The sequence below is a fragment of the Epinephelus fuscoguttatus genome, linkage group LG8 (assembly GCF_011397635.1).
Source record: "Epinephelus fuscoguttatus linkage group LG8, E.fuscoguttatus.final_Chr_v1".
NCBI classification, from domain to species: domain Eukaryota; kingdom Metazoa; phylum Chordata; class Actinopteri; order Perciformes; family Serranidae; genus Epinephelus; species Epinephelus fuscoguttatus.
Genome location: NC_064759.1, coordinates 29,240,715 through 29,261,145, shown reverse-complemented (window position 1 = coordinate 29,261,145; position 20,431 = coordinate 29,240,715). Strand labels below are relative to the sequence as shown.

At 39.9% G+C, this 20,431-nt stretch overlaps 1 protein-coding gene across 4 annotated transcripts in view; it reads left to right on the top strand.

Moving 5' to 3' along the window:
- Window positions 1–20,431, top strand: part of dnah5 (dynein, axonemal, heavy chain 5) — a 146,521-nt gene that overhangs the window by 26,467 nt on the left and 99,623 nt on the right. For all 4 annotated transcript variants that reach the window (XM_049584935.1, XM_049584936.1, XM_049584934.1 and 1 more), the window contains 23 exons: window positions 2,591–2,681; window positions 2,973–3,118; window positions 3,891–4,068; window positions 4,370–4,624; window positions 4,945–5,141; window positions 5,291–5,384; window positions 5,935–6,077; window positions 6,434–6,510; window positions 6,620–6,744; window positions 6,887–7,122; window positions 7,497–7,715; window positions 8,286–8,348; window positions 8,655–8,893; window positions 11,745–11,892; window positions 12,039–12,131; window positions 12,803–13,002; window positions 13,191–13,344; window positions 14,869–15,032; window positions 15,286–15,442; window positions 15,679–15,891; window positions 16,780–17,004; window positions 18,073–18,245; window positions 19,797–19,867. In XM_049584935.1, coding sequence (XP_049440892.1) covers window positions 2,591–2,681; window positions 2,973–3,118; window positions 3,891–4,068; window positions 4,370–4,624; window positions 4,945–5,141; window positions 5,291–5,384; window positions 5,935–6,077; window positions 6,434–6,510; window positions 6,620–6,744; window positions 6,887–7,122; window positions 7,497–7,715; window positions 8,286–8,348; window positions 8,655–8,893; window positions 11,745–11,892; window positions 12,039–12,131; window positions 12,803–13,002; window positions 13,191–13,344; window positions 14,869–15,032; window positions 15,286–15,442; window positions 15,679–15,891; window positions 16,780–17,004; window positions 18,073–18,245; window positions 19,797–19,867 — 3,661 coding nt within the window. The remainder of the gene's footprint in view (window positions 1–2,590; window positions 2,682–2,972; window positions 3,119–3,890; window positions 4,069–4,369; window positions 4,625–4,944; window positions 5,142–5,290; window positions 5,385–5,934; window positions 6,078–6,433; window positions 6,511–6,619; window positions 6,745–6,886; window positions 7,123–7,496; window positions 7,716–8,285; window positions 8,349–8,654; window positions 8,894–11,744; window positions 11,893–12,038; window positions 12,132–12,802; window positions 13,003–13,190; window positions 13,345–14,868; window positions 15,033–15,285; window positions 15,443–15,678; window positions 15,892–16,779; window positions 17,005–18,072; window positions 18,246–19,796; window positions 19,868–20,431) is intronic.

Below are 20,431 nucleotides of genomic sequence, written 5' to 3'. Positions count from 1 at the left end.
ATAGGACATTGAATAGGCCAATAGAACTGTTTGAAGCTCTGAATCATAAGAGGCTATGATATAATTTACAGTGTGATTCATAGTAATTTAGAAATTTAATTCAACTCCACTATTCCAGCTCCTGTTTGTTTGATAAAGATAACTGATTTTCTCTTTTGAACAGTCACTTTGTATTTTAACCTTTTGAAACCTGAGCAAATTGGCTTGATTTATTTCAAAAACATGGAAAGAAGGCAATGAGCAACAAAAGAAAAAAATATCCCCCCCAAAAAATAGCAAGAAATTAGTAAAAAGAGAAAATAAAAACAAGAAAGTTAGCAAAAAAAGAAAAAGAAAAGAAAAGGTTCAAAACAAACAAAGAAATTACCTGAAAAAGGTGCTTAAAAATTAGAATAATTCTGTATCATATTTTTTTAAAATGTAATATTGATTTTTGAATAATTTTTTAAATCTATTTTTTTGTTTTGCAATTTGTGGGACATTTTGTACCAAGCTGCTCACTGCCTTTTTCCCCATGATTTTGAATGAAATTGCACCAATTTGCTCAGGGTTCAAATGTTTAAAGACTTGCAAAAGGCATCTAAAGGCAGCACAAGAAAAAAGTGATGTCACTCCAGGTTTCAAAGGGTTATGGGGCCTCCAATACTCACACACCAAATTTCATTGATTCTCTGTACTTTCTCTACACTTTATGGCAAAATGGAAATGTTTTTAGCTAGCCTGATGGAAAGGAGGTCAGTGACAGCGATGTTTATAATGGGAAGACATTGACCACCTTTATGCTAGCCTTGCTCGGAGTTAAATACAACCTGCCAAGTTAATTCCATTTGCAAATTACTCTTGTCCAATGATAAGGCCACTTAGTCAGTGGTAATATACCAATGCCTCTAAAGCATGGAAAATGCCTCTGAAGCTTTTTCCTTTCAGTGTTGTCACAGTGCTCATCACCAGTTATGTGACAGCAAAGATGTTTTACAGTTCCTGCATCAGGTGGTGTACGTATTAGCCTAATTTAACATGTCATGATGGAAGTTATGGATGTGTGCTCCAACTGACTATGTAGGAGACATGTCGTAACTTCTGGATTAAATAATCTATGGAGTTTCAGGTTCAATCATATAATTTCTTTACTTTCTTTTCCCCAGTAAAAATACTGGATAATGTACCTCTTCAGGCTTGTTAAAGTACTATGATAGGTTTTGTGCAGCTGCTGTTGCAGCGTGTGAGAAAGGGTTGAAGTAGACATAGAGGGGGGTGTCGGTGGCTTAGTGGTAGAGCAGGCGCCCCATGTACAAGGCTGTTGGCGCAGCAGCTCAGGTTCGAGTAAAGCCTGTGGCGCCTCGCTGCATGTCACTCCCTCTCTCTCTCTCTCTCCCCCTTCACACTCATCTGTCCTGTCAATTAAAGGATTAAAAATGCCCAAAAAATATCTTTAAAAAAAAGCAGACAAAGAGGGAGTTACATGATAATCAAGAGATTGTGACAAGTGGTGAACCAGATGAGAGAGGACTCAAATGCACGACTTTGGAGACAGTTCAAGTAAAATATGGGTCTTTACTTGTCAAAAAGGTAGGTTTGGTACACAGAAGGACAATCAGTGAAGACAAACAGATCCAATAGGCACGAGGGCAGAGGCAGAGTCAATCAACAGTTTAAATCCCATAAAAATCAAGAAAAGGACACTGGGAAACAAAAGGCTGGAACGCTAAGCACGCAAGGAGTTGAAATGAACTGACACAAGAAAGAAGCGAAAACAAGACACACACTAAGAGGCCGTTTACACGTACACGGTGATTTTGATAAACGGAGACATCTTCCTTCGTTTGTGCCCTTCGTTTACACGCAAACGGAGATTTCTCCTCTGAAAACGAGTCTTTCTAAAAACTCCGGCCAGAGTGGAGATTTTGGAAAACTCCGGTTGCGCGTTTGCATGTAAACTGAGATAAACGGAGATAGACAGAGTTATAGGCAGCCGACGTCACGGTATGCGCCGGAACTTGCGCCTGTGTCAAAAGTGCGACCTATGTTGCTATGGTGACAGTGGATACATGGAAGGCTTGAGCTTCTCGTTACACTGCCACCTACAGGTTTGGCATGCTCTTGTGTATATATACACGGGTAAGTGTAAACAAAGAATTTTTTGAAACGGAGACGGTGGAATGTCCGTTTATGAAAATAGCCGGCAACGTGTAAACAGCCTCTCAATACTCTGGTGAGGGGAAGGACAATGAGACACAGGTGAGACTAATCAGGGCGGGACAGACAATCAGACACAGGTGATGTCATCAAAAGGGAGGGAAAACACACAGGGGCAGGAAGTGAAGTAATCTGAAACAAGAGGAGACGTGAGTTTCAAAGTAAAACAGGAAACAACATGAATGAATGAAATAAAACACAACCTAAGAAACTTGAGCTGTGACAGAGGTAAGAAAAATATCTCTGTCTGTCTCTGTCTTCCTATTAAATGGGCCTGTGTGATGTATCTTGTTGGTTCGGTTGTTTTTTTTTAACATGAATCTGTGACAATGAGACTGACTTTGCACATCAGCTACTGTAGAAAGTCCATCATCATACATTACTGACTCGACAGGTGGATGAGGCTATACAGCCGGGTTTGACCTCCATCAACTGGACATCTCTGAATATAGACAAGTACCTCGACCGCATCGACAAAGCTTTGGGTAAGCAAAAAAAAATCCAACAAGATCAATGACCCGTGTGTTGAAGATATCTTGCAACTCTGCACTGGCAACATCTGATTGGATTTACATTCATTGATTCATTGTGTGCTTGCTGTTAGCGTGTGTTCTCATTAAAAAAAGAAACCTCACATACAGTACAATGTGCTGTCTCTTCTGATCCATGTATATGCTTTTTCTTCCACCTTACTCTTCCCCTCCCGTCCTTTAATGCTTGCCAACTTCGTTTTCTCTTCTGTTGGCCTGTGTCCACCTTTTCTATTGTCTCTCCAGTCGACCTGGAGCTGCTGATGGACAGGGTGAATGACTTGGTGGAGTTTAGGATAGATGCGGTACTGCAGGAGATGAGCAGCTCCACACTGTGTGTTTTGCCAGAGGATGAACCAGTCACCTGTGAGGAGTTTGTTCAGACTACAAGGGTAATTAAATACATTATCCGTGTCAAATAAAACTGAAGCCTGCACTTTAAATTATGCAACAGCCCCCATCCCACCTACTACAATTTGAAAGATGTCATGTTCACATAAAAATTGAATTACATGCAAAGCTGATTTAATACACTTAACACTTTCTAATGCCTTACTTTAAACGTACCAGAGACATTCATTTCATTATTATTAATTACATTGATGGTGAACTTTGTACCCCATATTCAGATGAATATGCCCTCCATGAAAGCTGTTGCTGTATGTTTCTTGTGACACTGCTTGTTGATGAGCACAAAGAACATTAGCAGTCAATGCCACAGGTCATCAATCATGATTTATTAATGTGATGGAATAGCTGCTAAGTAATCACAATAAAGCTTGATATGATGGCTGAAGACAAAGCAGTGTATCATACATTACAATGATATGAAGTACACATTGACTCGTTGGAATCCCAGCCCATGCCAAGGGATGTCCGCTGCTGTGTAGAAATCTCTGACAGTAATTGAATCTGACATTATTTGATTTTGTGCCCAGATAACTTCATTACAGTTCTGTATGTAGAGTTGAATTAGCGTAAATTGGAAAGAAATGACAAGTGTTCATGTAATTTTCATGGATTGATTCTCTGAATTTTGTGTCCTTGGAATCCAGGATACAAAAAAAAAGTTTTACTGTGGTTGAGGGGAGCCTGGTTTAATCTTAGAGCGCATGCTATGCCACAACCATAGTTAATGTACATGTCGTGTACATATTTGTAAAGGACCTGTGCATAAGACAGGCCCAGAGCCTTCACACTAAGAGCTCACTGGTGGAGGAGGCTGCTAATGAACTGATCAACATGTTGCTGGAGTTTGACCACAATCAGAGAGAGGAGGTGGAGAAGGCTGAGGAAGAGAGCTGCGCTGAGAGCAAGACCATAGAGCACATCGACAGTGAAGGTAGATTGATGTTTTCCTTTTGAGATAAAGTAGAATGTGAAATTATAAGGAGCACTGAACCTACCAGAACGGAGAAGGTTAATGTCAAATAGCACATCAGAGCAGGTGCATGAAAGAATAGAAAGGCCATAATTTATTTATTAGTTTAACTTTCACTGATGTTTTGCCTCTTTAAACATTATGTCTAGCCCCTGCTGTGCAAGGCAACTTAAAATCTGATAAAACAGAGCTGCTGTATAAGTTTATGTTTGTATTTGCTATGTGAGAGCTGTAGCTAAATGTGTCACCTCTTGCATCTCAGGTGAAGATGAAGGCCGCTCAGAGGGCCGTCTCTTCTCCAGAAACACCCTGGTCCCTCCTGCCAGTGTTGGCCCTTCCTCTCCCTTGGTGAGGAAGAAGAAGAAGAGGGACCTGATGGAAGTGATGGAGGAGGAAGCCCAGGAGTTGCTCTCCTACTTCAACCACTGCAATGTGGATGCTTTGCTCAGACTGACACGCAACACCCTGGAGATGCTACGCAAGCGCATCCATGCCTCCTCGGTCATGCATTTCTTGGGTGTGTCTTGTGTAACCATTTTTCTGCTTGTAGTACTTTGGCTTATTTTAATATAAAACACAATAATATAAAGGTCTTTCATTTTAAAGCTTGATTTTTGTTTTATTTAATCATGATTTGCCAAGTGATTTTTGGGACTCACAGCAACAAATAATGAAACACAATTATCCTTCTCACATTTTCCTCTACACTGTTGTATTAGGTGCCATAAATGCGGGTTAGTTATGTTGATTGTTGCCAGTGCTGTCCACAGAGCTCATACAATGTCCATCCTTGAATCACATCATATTGTATCAGAGCTACTCTTCTCTCCCCCGTAGCTGAGGGTGACTTACCCAGTCGTGGCAAAAGCAGCGGTCAGCAGGCAATCTTTAGAGTCAGTGTGACCCTCTCTATACCTAACATCGCCATGGTTCCAGCTCTGGAGGAGGTCCAACAGGCTCTAAACCGGGCTGTAGAGTGTATAGTCAGCGTCAGCAAAGGAGTCAGCCAGTGGAGCAAAGAAAGGATCTCCAAGGTGGGTTTGATCTGATGAGGGAAGCAATAATTCGTGGCATGAAATGGATTTATAACTGTCACTAATCTTTCTGGACTGATGATTTTATAGCACTATAGTCCACCACACAAACCCTGAAGTCTTTCTTTACGAGTGTTTCAACTTTGCAGAGAAAAATGAATGAAAGACGAATGGCGGCTCTGAAACAGGACAGTTCTGACAGTGAATCAGAGGATGGAGCAACAACATACAGAAGCCTGGCTGGTATGAGAGGACATGAGATATTCCCTGATGTATCACAGCAGTTTAACAACTCAAAACTCTGCCTATGTGGACTTCAAATTGATTTATCCATATTGTTTCCAGCAAGCAGACCAGGACATTGATCATTAGCTAGTGCACCACAGTGAAATGATAATCAGATGTCCTTATTTCACAGCTCAGCAGAGCAAAGCCACATCTGACTAGAAGCAAATGGAGACATGTTGATGGAAATGACATGAATATGTCAGTAGGTTTAGAGAGAAGACATTTAAACAAAAGATATTTTAAAATCTAATTTAAGGAGAGCAGCCGTTTTAGTCACGACACCCTGGCTGACATGGAGGTAATGTTGTGAAACATGATGATGGATGAAAAAGTTGCAGTGTGGTTAAGAATTGAAAAGATGGATATGAACCTGTTCTTTATGCACCTTAGAACGCATCATCAACACTTACGAGAAGATTCACATTCTCCTAACATTCCCCCCGCCCCGCATCTGTACATTCACATCATAGCTTCTGTCCTCTGTCCTTTTACTCTACTTTCTCAGACGGCAGCACCTCGGATATTTCAGCATCTGTGATCCAGGCAATCCCATTCCAAGCTAGAAACTACTACAAGAGTGTGTCTGAGAACAAGGAGATAGTCAAACTCGTGTCTGTTCTCAGCACCTCCATCAGCTCCACCAAAAAGGTACACACTCTTTCATTTTAACATGAAGCATAACATGTATAGAATTGGCCAAACCTGTACAAAACAAGGAGAAACAAATTAAAGGTGCATAAAAAACATTTCCAAATTGATCAGAATATAAACTTTCTCTGTCTATTTGGGTTTTTTTTTTTTTACACATCTGTTTTGTCCTTTTTATAAAATATTTGTTCAGTGTAAATGGACAAAGGCAACAGCTGTAATTTCCAGTATCTGTATTTTATTCAGCATGACCTCCTCTAGAGACAAATGACACTGCCATCCTATCCATAATCTAAACTGAAAATTTTAAATGCCTCACATTACTTGTGTAACTCCTGTATTATATTGTTGTATAGGAAGTGATGACTGCTCTGGACCATTTTAGCCGCTATCATCACATCTGGAGAAAGGACCGTGAAGACACCATGCAACAGTATGATTAATTACCACTCTTACCACTGAGAACTAACAGTTTTATTTTCTATGCATCAGGTCATTGCCAGTGACAACAGCATTACGTCAGTGCATTATTTCCCCCACAGATTCATCCAGGGCAGTCCCTTGCTGTCAGAGTTTGAGAGCCAGATTCTTTTCTATCGAGATCTGGAGCTGGAAATAAACTCTGAACCAGAGTACATAACTGTAGGAGCTTTGGCTCTATTCACAGGTTTGGACTGTTGCTATCTTTGGTACTTACAGCTCTTAATTTCCTTATTACTGATAAGGTTTCTCAAGAAAACTTTACACCAACATGAAATTACAAAACAAACTTTGACATCTGCATGCTCACATGTATTTCTTTGTGCCAGCGGACCTGAAGATGTCCCTCACGGCTGAAACCAAGAACTGGATGGTGGACTATGGACTGTACTGTAACAGGAAATATCACTCAGACATGGAGCAGATCTTTGCTTTTGTTGATGAAGCTGGAAAGAAACTGAATCGGCAGATCAAGGACCTGGATGACATCCGCATCGCCATGGCAGCGCTCAAGGAGATCAGAGAGCACCAAATATCTATTGATTTTCAAGTTGGTCCCATAGAGGTAAACATCGCATTCAGTCTTTTATACTGCATGGTAGTTACTGACCCCCTTTCCATACACACAAATGCACACACAGTGGGACTATGACTAGATGTTTTTAGTAGCGCACATAAGAGCATTTGAGCAGTGTTCAAGTGTTTCAGGAGTGTATATAGTGAGAATGGTTTTCAATAGCAAAGTGTATATATGAAGGTCACTGTAGTGTGTATGAACTGAATGCATTCGAATAATGTTTATGAAAGCACCCAGGTCTGTATCAGAAGCTCAATAGCAGTTGAGAAGAAATGCAGAAAGTGACTATGTATATATAATTTGCTCATACTTGTAGATGTCAGGTAAAAGACATATCTTGCATATATCTTTTGTTCTCACAGGAGTCCTATGCCATGCTTCATAAATATGAGCTGTCGGTGGCAAAAGAGGAGGCAGACAAGGTGGATACGCTGCGTTACACCTGGGAGAAGCTGCTGTCCCGGAGCACAGAGGTACAGAATGAGCTGGTGACCCTGCAGCCCAACTTCAGAGGAGAGCTGGTCAGCAATGTGGAAACCTTCTTGGAAGACTGTCGACACTTTTACCAGGATTATGACAAGGTAAAGGGACAAAGAGACAAATGCAATGTGTGCATACACATCTGAACAAACACTAAGACAGCACATTCCTAAAATTTATAACAGTATACAATCATAACCTGGATTATTAAGTAATACATGAACAAACAGAATATCAATAAATGCAGACATGTATAATTAATAAATGAAGTAAATGTGTTGCTGACATTAGAAGTGGTTCATGTGCATTTAGCATTAGAGTTTCAAAGTCCACATGCACACTGTGGTTCAAAAGATCCGTGCTCTGTATAACAAACATCTTCACATTGATTAAAAAAAACCTGCAGTGTGTATTTGAACAGTTAATTGTAAGGGGAACCTGCAGAGAGACACAGAGGGAAAACACTGCTGCAGTGTTGCGTGGTGGTGATTCTGCATTCTCATTATTATCATTATTATGAGACAGTGTATATACTATATACTGTTTTCCTTGCATTTCTGCTAGCATCTTAAATAACTAACTAAACTAACTAAAAGCACAAGAAGGAAACATGGATGCATTTAACAGAATTTGGATGTACCCATAGACTGACTTATTAATTTCTGTTTTAGGATGGACCCATGGTGGTGGGGCTAGCTCCTCAGGATGCCAGTGATCGACTCATCATGTTCCAGGTTTGTTACTGACAATCTGAGCAGGGCATGATAATTAGGTTCATTATTTAGGCTGTCAGCCAGTTAGTGTGTTTGAAATTTGTGACCTGGTTCCCCACAAAGCCACATGATAATTGTGCCCAAAGAGGGATGATTGCAAATGACAGAACTGTTATTTGCATATTTTACTTTGCATAACATGTAGAGATGGTAAATTACATATCCATTTTTTTCAAATGTACAATAACTGAAAAATATGTAAATATGTTTGATTTTTAGTACTGCACTGATTTGGGGTGTTTTGTTTACACATTTTTCCTTTTTTAGAATCGATTTGACAACCTGTTCAGGAAGTACATCACTTACACAGGTGGAGAGGAGCTGTTTGGACTCCCTGTTACCCAGCATCCCCAGCTGTTGGAGATTAGGAAGCAGCTGGCTCTACTGCAGAAGCTGTATGGCCTTTACAACAATGTCATTGAGACAGTTAATGGTTACTATGATATCCTCTGGGCTGACATCCACATTGAGAAGATCAATAATGAGCTACTGGACTTTCAGACGAGGTTAGACTGTTTACTGTGACATTGATCTTAATGCTACATTTTAAGCTTCCCAGTGGAGTTTTAGACCACTAGTGGCTCTAAGGAGCTGTTTATCTGTTAGTGGGTGACCGTCTGTTTATCTTGTGCATGTGTGCACGCACTATAGTGGCGTGATACAACACCAGTGGTGTTGCACGAGTCAGCTGATCAATAGGTGGTAGTAACAAGCCAATATATGCTGCAGTGCACCAGCAAAGACAGGGAAGAGGAAGACTGCAAGCTAGTAAACATGGATGTTAACAATGCTGCATTCAAAATACCTGAAAAAATCAGCTATGAAGAAGAAACTTTACCAGACACATTTGTTAGATCTTAAAGAGACGCACAATCTGTTTTGGTGCATAACACTAAATGTAACATTACCGAGTTAGTTAACCGTGAGATGAGGGGAAACTCTGGGTTTTCTGTTTCAGAAAGAAAGGTAACTTAAACTTTGAGTCAGTTACTGTGGTACTTATGGTAGTTACTGTGGTGGCGGGTTTTCCTCAACAAGCCTGAGTTTTTCTCTGTCTCCTCCCTCTGACAGAGCCAGAAACGCAGTTTAATTTCCTCATCGATGCAGTTCGTATTAATGCGTCTATTGAAGTGCAAGTTTTTGCCCTCACATTAAAATATCACAGCATCAAATCACCCCTAATCTCTTTTCACATATTTCTGCATATGAATGTTTTATTGTTGTCCAATAATAGCCAATAGAGTCTGAGTCACCCCAGCTTAGAATAAATCCTCTGCGTTTTATAGGTAACACTGACTCTTCACAGAGATAGCTGTCAGTTTGTTGAAGCACTTTTACTAAAATGTTCATCGCATATAATGTGTAATCTTAGTTTATATCATAGAAATAAAATGATTGGAAAAGAAATCTGGGGTTTAAATTGTAAAACATGGTCGGCCTGTATTAGAGACTATATGTTACTAATTATGATTCAGCTGCAGAATGAAATTGAGTTTGTTTTTTTTTTAAAAAAGGCTGCGTATAGTCTGAACGTGTTTTAACAGAATTCAGTGGCTGAATTTCAATTTACAAAATTTGTTAAAGTATATAGTATACAGCCACGGTACACTATTGGAGATTCAAATAGATGTCTAAAATTTAAAATCTACTGTATTTTAATTTCCATGCCTTTTCAATTACAAATAATCAAATGCAGTGTTACTGGATCAGATCGTGAGCTTACAATCATGTCTCTGTCTTTGATGTAAAGATATATATATCCTATAATTCTTCAAGTATATTTTTCATCTTTAGTTGCTGGCCCCTGTGTTTTGTCCCAGTCAGTGTAGCGCCCTGAAACATATTATTTCAGTTATTTCATTTGTCTTGCTGATTTTATATCAGTGTGCCTACTTAAAACATTTAATTTAAATAAGTGTTTATTCATATTTTCATTATTACAATAGTTTAAAACATTACTTACCTGTGTAGCTCCTGTGAAGTGAGAAGATTGTTTTCTTTACCCTTTAGAAGAGAGCGCTGTTGCTTTAAGAGGGAAAGTCATGGAGACGTGCAATATGCAGGCTGAAGAAAAATATCCTTGTACTGAACTGAGGGATTTTGTTTAATAAAAGTTGCAAAAAGAAGAAGGACATGTTTTTAGGCGGTTCATTTTGAGGGTGCAACATCAGATTAAAGCTGTAGGCTGCACATATATATAAAATGTAGGCTGTGACCTAATGATGAATTCATGGATAACACTGGATAAAACGTTATTATGTTAATTTATCAACACTTTTCCCTGCTCTGACTCAGACTTTTTTTTGTATTTGTGCAGTCTGCATCTTTATGCATTGTACCTCTATGTCCACCAGATTAAAATGGATGTTCTACCTTTTATGACCTCTTGCCATGGTGAATCACAGTGCTGTAGCTCCATTGATGATGGCTTTTTTCATTCAGTGTGCACAAGCTGAACTCAGAGTGAACATTTTCATAGTTGATTGAACTGACTGTGGTCAGCTGTTCTGAAAACCAAAACTCAGAGTTCAGGGCTAGACTCAAAGTTTGTTAACCCTGCTTTCTGAAACAGACCTCAGTATTTATCTGGTTAACCAGAGTTATGCTGATCTCAGCTAAACTGGAAGACAGAGGAACAGTGAGACACATCAAGAGATTATTCTGCACCCTCTACTTAACTTCAACATGCAACTGTAGGAGAAAAGGAGGCAAAGGAGCAAAGAGCTGAACGGAAAGTGTTTTTCTGGTCAAACTGAAAAAGTGGCTTTGCACATAGCAAGCCTGCCAGCTGAGTGACCATCAAATTTTAACACTACTATATAAAAAAAAGATGTTAATAGATGAAAATTAAATAATTTTTTATGTCCTGACGTGAAGTCCTTTCCCCAAAGTTATCCCATAAAATGTTTTTCATGAAGCTCTTCATAAATAATCAGAGGGATTTCACTGTCATCATTTCCATTCACTTTTATCTTTGCGCTCTGTCCTCGATAAGGACTTATATATAGTGCATGTGTCAAAAGGAAACTGAAGGGGAAAGAGGGTTTTAGAACACAAATTGAAGGCATTCCATTTAGAGGAAAAAACTGTTTTTAATATGTCTCCACTTTTGTGTTCTGACAGTATGAAACTAGCTGAAGGTTGTACGCAGTTAACAGTCCCAAGGGTAATGTATGCTGACGCAACAGCTCAATGAGACAGAAAAGTAGAGTGTTACATCAACAGTGTTGGTGCATGTGTGTCTCAAAAGGACACACACATACAGATTTTGTACTGTATGTTGTGCAGAATTAATCTCTAGTTTAAAAGTTAGGTATTAACCATGAGTTGTTGATGATTGTATCCTTTAACTACCAGGTGTCGAAAGTTGCCTCGTGCTCTGAAGGAGTGGCAGGCTTTCATGGACCTGAAGAAAACAATAGATGAATTCAGTGAGTGCTGCCCCCTACTGGAACTCATGACCAACAAGGCTATGATGACCCGCCACTGGAAGAGAATCACTGAGGTCAGTTGCAGAGCGCGACCAACATACCACCGCAGTTACCATCAACACTCACTGATATACTTATGTAATGATAATAACAGTAATAGCTGTTGTCTTGACATTTGGAATGAATAGACACTAATTTCCACACTTGGTTTGTACCAAAGGTCACTGGGCATACCTTTGAGGTGGAGACTGAAACATTCAAGCTGCGCAACATAATGGAGGCCCCTCTGCTCAAATATAAAGAGGAGATTGAGGTAAGAATGAATAGTATCCAGCACACCAGGAGAAATTTAAAAAGTGCCATTATGTTTTTTATAGCATATACTGGTTGGTGAAGTGTAGAACTGGAAATATATCTAAAATATATTATATTCCTAAATGTTCTTTTTAGTTGTTTTTGATGCTGTGTGTGTGTGTGTGTGTGTGTGTGTGTGTGTGTGTAATTTATGAGATTAACATACAGTGTAACGAGAGTTGCAGTATATCTTAAAATCATTATTGGCACTAAATAGATATTTTTAAGCTCTAGTTTAATTTTCATACAGGCCATTGATTATGATTATGTATGTCCCTGATGATAATAATATAGCAGACATCTGTATGGAGAGTTTGTTTGTATATTTTACATTTTTTTAATCAAAATATTTGGAGCTTCAAAAAGTTGTTGACAATAATGGCATTAAAATAATGAAAAAAAAAATGTTTACTGATAATTAATTTAATACTCATATTATTGTATGACTTTGATTTTAAATCGTAAATCGATCAAAATGAGCTTTCAGTTTTGATCATCAAAATCAATAGCAGGATCAACGATCCTTAAATCAGGTGGGGATAATTGAAAAATGTTTATTGATTAATATTTCTTTTTCCACTTCGATTTGTATTGCTACTGTTTAAACAAATCTGTGGTGTTTTTGTGCAGGATATCTGTATCAGTGCGGTGAAAGAGCGTGACATTGAGCAGAAGCTGAAGCAGGTGATCGCGGAGTGGGACAACAAGACTTTTACGTTTGCCAACTTTAAAACCCGCGGAGAGCTGCTACTGAGAGGAGACAGCACATCAGAGATCATTACCAGCATGGAGGACAGCCTGATGATTTTGGGGTCTCTAATGAGCAACAGGCATGTTTGTGTGGATTCTCATAATCATCAGTTTTAGGGTTTTGATGAGGTCCATTGCAATAAGATGCATCAGAACACTTTTTGTGGGGGATTGCAGAGCACTGCCTTGTAGACTTCACATAAATCATGCAAGCTGTCACTGTGTGTGGTATAATGTAAGGTTTACATGTATGTAACTTACCTCCCAGGTACAACACCCCATTTAAAGCCCAGATTCAGAAGTGGGTTCAGAATCTTTCCAACACCACGGATATCATAGAAAACTGGATGACTGTCCAGAATCTCTGGATCTACCTGGAGGCTGTGTTTGTGGGTGGAGACATCGCTAAACAGCTGCCTAAGGTAGATTATGTCACAATGAATCAGTCAAATTTGCATATGTATTAATGTGCTGTGTAATTCTTGTATTTCAGTTTACAGCGTAGGAAAACCGTATCACTGATAATTCACTGTAGCGTTCAAAGGTCCAATGTGTAAGATTTAGGAGGATTCAGTGGAATCTAGCTGTAAAGATTGTAGATTGTAACCAGCTGAAACTTCTACCAGGTAGAATTCCTTCAGTTTTCTTTGTTCAGGAGTTTTTTTTGGGAGCCACAACAATCTCTTTCTCTCCAAATCAAACAAAAAACACTGAATACAGCAGTTTCATGTAAAAACTGTTTTTCCAACAGTCTCGACTCAGAGGAGTGTCTAACTATGGTGGCTGATACAATATGCAAACAGCCCTATCCATAGCTAGAGTTTAGTTTGTCCCAGAAACATGGTGGCGCAACATGGAAATCTCCGTACATGAGGACCCGCTCCCTTTGTGGATATAAACAGCTCATTTTAAGCTAACAAAAACAAGGATTCTTTTATTTTTTTTTTTAGGTAACTAAGTAAAATTTATTTATATAGCACTTTTCACAGACATAGGTTGCAGAGTGCTTTACAAGGGCAATACACAACATGACAAGAAAGAAAACATTGAAGATAAAGTGAGTACCCTATGTAGTTGTGTAGTTTGCACAGTACATAATGAAAAAATTCACAGAACGCAACAAGAATACACAGAATATAAAGGACATATATAGCGCATACAAGTTACCCAAACTAAACAGGTGTGCCTTTAGCTGGCTTTTAAAAGAAACCACAGAGTCAACAGACTCTGAGGATGCAGGCGGTGCATTCCAAAATGTAGGTGCTACGGCCTCAACAGCATGATCACAATGTGTCTTAAATTTGCATAAGCATATTTGATTGAAGAGAATGAGCTGAGGAATACAGGTGAGGTACTTGAGCCACATCAACGGGGGACTTATCGTCTAAGTAAGAATAAGAATTTTGAACTGGCTCCTATACGCTACAGGTGGCCACTGAAGAGATTTTAGTATAGGGCTAATATGAGAGCATCTGCTTGATCCAGTCAGTAGTTTTGCAGCGGCATTCTGGATTGCTTGCAGATGATCAAGAGCAGACATACCAAGGGAGGAGAAAAGTGCATTACAGTAGTGAGAGTGAGCAGCAAAGGGAAGAGGCCCAGTACATAATCAAGGGGAACACCAGAACCTTCATCTTATCAGCACTGAGCTGTAAAAACTTTTCTGCGTTCTAGTCCCTAATCGCATTAAGGCAGTCAAGGAGCCTAGATAACAAAAGGCTCACAAGGTTTGAAAGAGAAGTAGAGCTGGATGTCATCCGCATATAAATGATATGAAGGTGGTTATACACTAAAGATATTATATTCCATTTCTGACAATATATCCCCCTAAATCCCACATATGTTACCTTTATAACAAATAACCACATTGGGTTTCTTCTGCATTGCAACCTGACTTGCTTGACATAGTACCCCTGATAATCTGATGAATATTTGACTGTTTTTAGGAAGCAAAGCGTTTCTCTAACATTGACAAATCATGGGTGAAGATCATGATGCGAGCCCACGAGATGCCCAATGTGGTCCAGTCATGTGTGGGAGATGAGACTATGGGCCAGCTACTTCCTCACCTGCTCGAGCAGTTGGAGATCTGCCAGAAATCACTTACAGGGTGGGTACAAATGACTGCAGTCTCAATCAACTTGTACCTCAAAACAGTATGAAGGTTTAAAGTGTGAGTTTTTCAAACATTATTCAAAGGGAGGAGAGAGCGCTTTTGAAAAGTTTTACAGTGATAAAAGATTTATTTTTAGTTTGATGCTGCTAGTCATTGTAGATGTGTTTAGTTTGTTGTATTTCCAACACAAGGTGCTTTGAGAGAGACTACTGCAGGTAACATTTTATTTATTTACCATGCTGTCAAGCTATTTGGAGAAGAAGCGTCTGCTGTTTCCTCGTTTCTTCTTTGTCTCTGACCCTGCCCTGCTGGAGATCCTGGGTCAAGCCTCTGACTCCCACACCATCCAGGCCCACCTCCTCAATGTCTTCGACAACATCAAATGTGTCCGATTCCATGACAAGGTAATTTTTCTATGGAGTGTTTTTATTATTTCTATCACACACTTGGCCTTCTCACAGGTCAGTGTCAAAGAACAATGGCATCTTTCAAAACCTCTGACAGGAGATTTTTTGGCAGTACTGAAAGGCCTGGAAAAAATATATGTAGGCCCTACATGTTGTCATATTCTTCTCCTTACCTGACAAGTGAAATAAGAATCAATCTGTGATTCTAATCAATAGAACATCATTTTTCTCAGATATATGACCGCATTCTGGCTGTATCGTCACGTGAAGGGGAGACTGTGGAGCTGGAGCGTCCTGTCACAGCAGAGGGGAATGTAGAGGTTTGGCTCAATGCTCTGCTGAAGGAATCCCAGAGGTCTTTGCACCTGGTTATCCGCCATGCTGCCCTGACCATCCAGGACTCTGGCTTCCAGCTCATCGACTTCCTCAACTCCTTCCCTGCTCAGGTAGATCATAGCTAGATTTAAAGACCTCATCCACTTACAGTATATTTAAAGACATGGGCAATACTATGACTAATTTCTATAGAAAATATCTGAGATGAACAGAAATCGTCTACTTTAATTCCTAAAATATATTCTGCTTCTGAAAATCATCTGTTTTCTTAACTCAATTCCTGTCCACTCAGCTTTGAGTCTGATTTACGGTTATAATAAAAGTAATAATGTTGTTATGAGTTATTTAACAAAGCCATGATTACAATTTGAAATTGATAGTCAGTACATTTGACATCACCCAATCAGTTTTGTCGTAAAGGCCACCTAAACTTAGATCAAGTCATGACCAAGACCAAGGCAGGGCGAGACCGAGTTTGACCAGGCCAGTGAGGGTCCCACACTGCCTGATGCACTTACAACAAAAACTGATCCGAAAGATCCTCATTCCCATAAAAAGACCCCCAGAAAACAAATCATCTTCTTCATTCCCCTCGTTTATCGCTATACTGTATACATGTATGTATGTGTAAGTGTACTGTGAGAAATGTCTTGATAAAACAATCAAGAGGGAGGTGAATTTTATGGGAATTTTCCTTTGTTTTCTATGAGCAAATAGTGAGGAACTGAAATCAACTTAACCATCTTTATTCAACACTCCTTTTATTGACAGGCAATTTAGTGATAGCTCCGCAGATGTGGAATTGATACGTCTTGAAATCATGAATCCTCTTTGTCCGAGACAGAGACTAAACAGAGTTGAATTGTGGTTGATTCTGATTTGAAACAGAGACCTTAATAAAATGGTCTTGAGACCAGTCTTGGGGGCAAGACCGATCTTGAGTACGACAACACTGTACCTAGTGATGTGATTGCCATTTGTCTTTGCCCTTGATCTAGGTGGGCTTGCTAGGTATTCAGATGATATGGACTAGGGACTCTGAGGAGGCTCTGACCAATGCTCGATATGATCGCCGCATTATGGCCAAAACCAACCAGCTCTTCCTGGATCTGCTCAACACACTGATTGACATGACCACAAGAGACCTAGAGGCTGTGGAGAGGACCAAGTATGAGACCCTTATCACCATCCATGTCCACCAGAGGGACATATTTGATGACCTGGTGAGTATTTTGTTGATCATTAAGGAGTACTATTTAGTATAGAAGTACATTGGACCACACAAACCATCTCTTAAAAACTTCTTTTCAGGTTTATTTAATCAGAATCACTGCTCAAGATGGCTATCCTTTTGTAAAGCTGCGTTTGATATTCTGACACCGCAGGGTTGGGGTGTCAGAATACTGAATGGCATTTGCTGCAAAGAGTCGATTCTATTTGACAAAAGTCTTCAAAGCGTTTTCATTGGCAGCCAAGTGATATTTAGACCTAGAGAAAGGACTGTCTTTGAAGTCTCCCCTCAAGGCACAGTAAATTGCCTGGCTGGTCTTCAAGGTGAATGGAAAAGGTGTGAAGTAACTTTGTTTTGACTTGTTTTTTTAACAACTATTATTATTTAATCCTCTCGTACTTGCATTCATTTATACCCCTCACATATTCTCTGTCTCCTACATATTTTGCCATTGTCCTGACCATTTTTTCTTAAACATCTATTCGCTGTCTTCTTCACAAAACTTCCCATCTCCTTTAATAACTCCTGTTGACCCTCTTCTATCCCATCCTCTTTTCCCTCCTTACACCTTTTATCTCTTTGTATTTCATCTCGCCACTCATCACCCTCCTTATTCTGCCGCTGCTTTTCACTGTACTCTGTATACTCATTTTACCCTTCTGCATGATTTACCTCTTTTCTCGTCCGTCTCCAGTCTTGTTTGACTTTCTTTTACCTCATTTTCATCTCATGACCCCTCACCTCTTTTCTTTCATCCTCCCCTCACCGTCCTCTCTCCTTCTTTCCACCTTTTTAACGTGACCCTCCTGTCACCTCATGCCTTCTCTTACATCCTACCCTTCCACCTCGCCTTCCCTCTTTCTTCCTGCTTTTATCGCTCATCTCACATCACCTCCTGAATGGCGCCCTTCAATTTCATATTCTTCACTTGCCATCTTCTCTCTCCCCCTTCTCTTCTTCCTTTTATCTTGCCTCCCTTCTCTCTTTCCCTGCCTCTCTGTCACTCTTCTATTCTCTTCTCTTTGTCTCCCCTCCCTAATCCAACCCTTTCTCCCTCCAGTGCCGGCTCCATGTCAAAAGCTCCACCGACTTTGAGTGGCTGAAGCAGTGCCGTTTCTACTTCAATGAGGACTCAGACAAAATGATCATCAACATCACAGATGTGGGCTTTGTCTACCAGAATGAATTCTTGGGCTGCACAGAAAGGCTGGTCATTACGCCGTTGACTGACAGGTAGTGGGCCATCCATGAACACAGATAACACACATACACACTCTCATAGAGGCATAATAAAAAGGTAAGAACATTCTGACCAGCAAGTGCTAGCTAATGATAAAAAAAAGTTAACATTTTAACAAGTAGCCAACAGACCTAAACACCTGAATCATCATGGTCAATGGTTACAGCTAAGGATTTAGTATGCTTCAAAGTGCTTCTCAGATCTGAAAACTCGATGCGGGTTCCAGAGAACGAACTGATAGTGGAGCTGGAGGGAACTGTGTTTGACCATTTTTTCAAAAACTTTATAAAATTCACAACTTTAGCAGTCATGCCCCTTTACATAGCAATTGGCCTGTTTTTAGGAGGTATTAAAGTTTGATTTTCTTATTCGTAACATGACTACCTCCATCACTTTCTATCTGCACAAATTAGTCCTACATCAAGGATGCCTGCCAGGAGAGACTTTCCAAAGGAGTTACATTCATTACTTTCTCTAAATATGTAAATGGCCAGTAAGTGCAAAGGCAGAGCACAAGCTTGCTTTTACTCTGGCTCTTCACTTTATTCTCCCTGTCAATGCCCTCAGCAATAATCTAGAAACAGCCACCCAGTTGTTATTTCCATCTGCAATGTAGTAAAAATGTTACTGTTTCTATGGAGTTGAGGAGTAGAAAGACAGAGCGAGAGCAGTGGAAGTGGGAAGAGAATAAATTAGAGAGGAGGAGTAGGCATCCCTGCATCATCACCTCTGTCACTGAGTCTATGACTGACAGATTGAGAGGAAGAGAATCAGACAGTGGGAGGTAGGCAGAATCCCACCAACAGCCAGTGTCAGACTAACAGACACAGAGAGGGACATATGAGATGAGACAGAGAGGAAAAAAGATGTGAGACAAAGAGAAAGAGATGAGAAGAGACAGCAGCAGCGAGGGAGCTACCAGCAGACAGCAGCTCCCGATAGAAGTGGCATACTGGCCTCATGGCCAAAGGCACCAAGGCAGCCCGGATGTTCTCACTCCTTTCTTTCGCTGCCTGAAACAAAATCTGATTCCTCCTCTGTGGTCACTCACTGTCTGTACTCTTCCAGACTGGATGCAGTGGCAGAATGAAGGATGGACAGAAAATGTAAAAGGCAAAATGAGTAAAGGTGGAAGTGGTATAACACAGAACGAACGAGACAATGGTGATAATAATATAATTCATTTTTGAAATTATTTTTCACAGTAGTGTCTCACATCCTCTAAAGGACACTATTTGTTAGTATTACCATGATTTTTTTCATGCAGTGAAAAGGGAGAACAGTGCTGAGCCAGAGGGTCTGGGTCAGGTCCCGGTGTCAGGCATCCTTGCTACTGAAGTGTCCTTGAGCAACACACTGAATCCCCACTAGCTTCAGGGGCAGTTTTTCCTGCTGTGCCTGACCTCCCACCTCCCTTTGGAGAATCATATCATATTAGTTTTATTGTGTGATGAACTGGATGTGAAGGGAAATGAAAACTGCTTTGTAAGGAAGCAAATTCTAAACTGGTATTATGCCTATGTCTGATGTCTATGTTTGGTCAGGTGCTACATCACCCTGGCCCAGGCTCTCGGTATGAGTATGGGTGGAGCCCCTGCTGGTCCTGCAGGAACAGGTAAGACTGAAGCCTAAATGTATTACCATGAGTAACAATGTGTCCATGAAATACTTATTTTATCTGATTAGAAAAAAGACTTCTTAGGCAGGACTACAGACATGATAGCAGTACTGGTGGATAGATGATGACTGAACATTTAGGGCTTGCATACACAACATGTGGCAGTGGTAAACTATAGTAGAATTGTTTTAAGAATATGGAATAGTCACAAAAATGCAATCAGAGCATCTTTTTGTTAGATTACAGCAGTGATACCTAACGTGGGGCCTGAGACGGAAATAAGAAAAATACGGCCCAAGTACACAGTCTTCTATTCTAGTCTTCTCCAGTCTTCTATTTTTCTTTTATAACTTTATAACTTAGATAATTCACACAACTATCCAAAAAACAATCAGAAAAGTCCTTGGTGGAAGTAGGGATGATGTGATATGCCGGTGGTGACGATAACCATAATATTTAAAAATGAAAGATCTATATCATGTTAATAATATAGTTATGGCAATATCGTGTAAAAAAAAAAAATCCAGTCTTTACCATGGGACCCACTCAGTCAGAGAGATA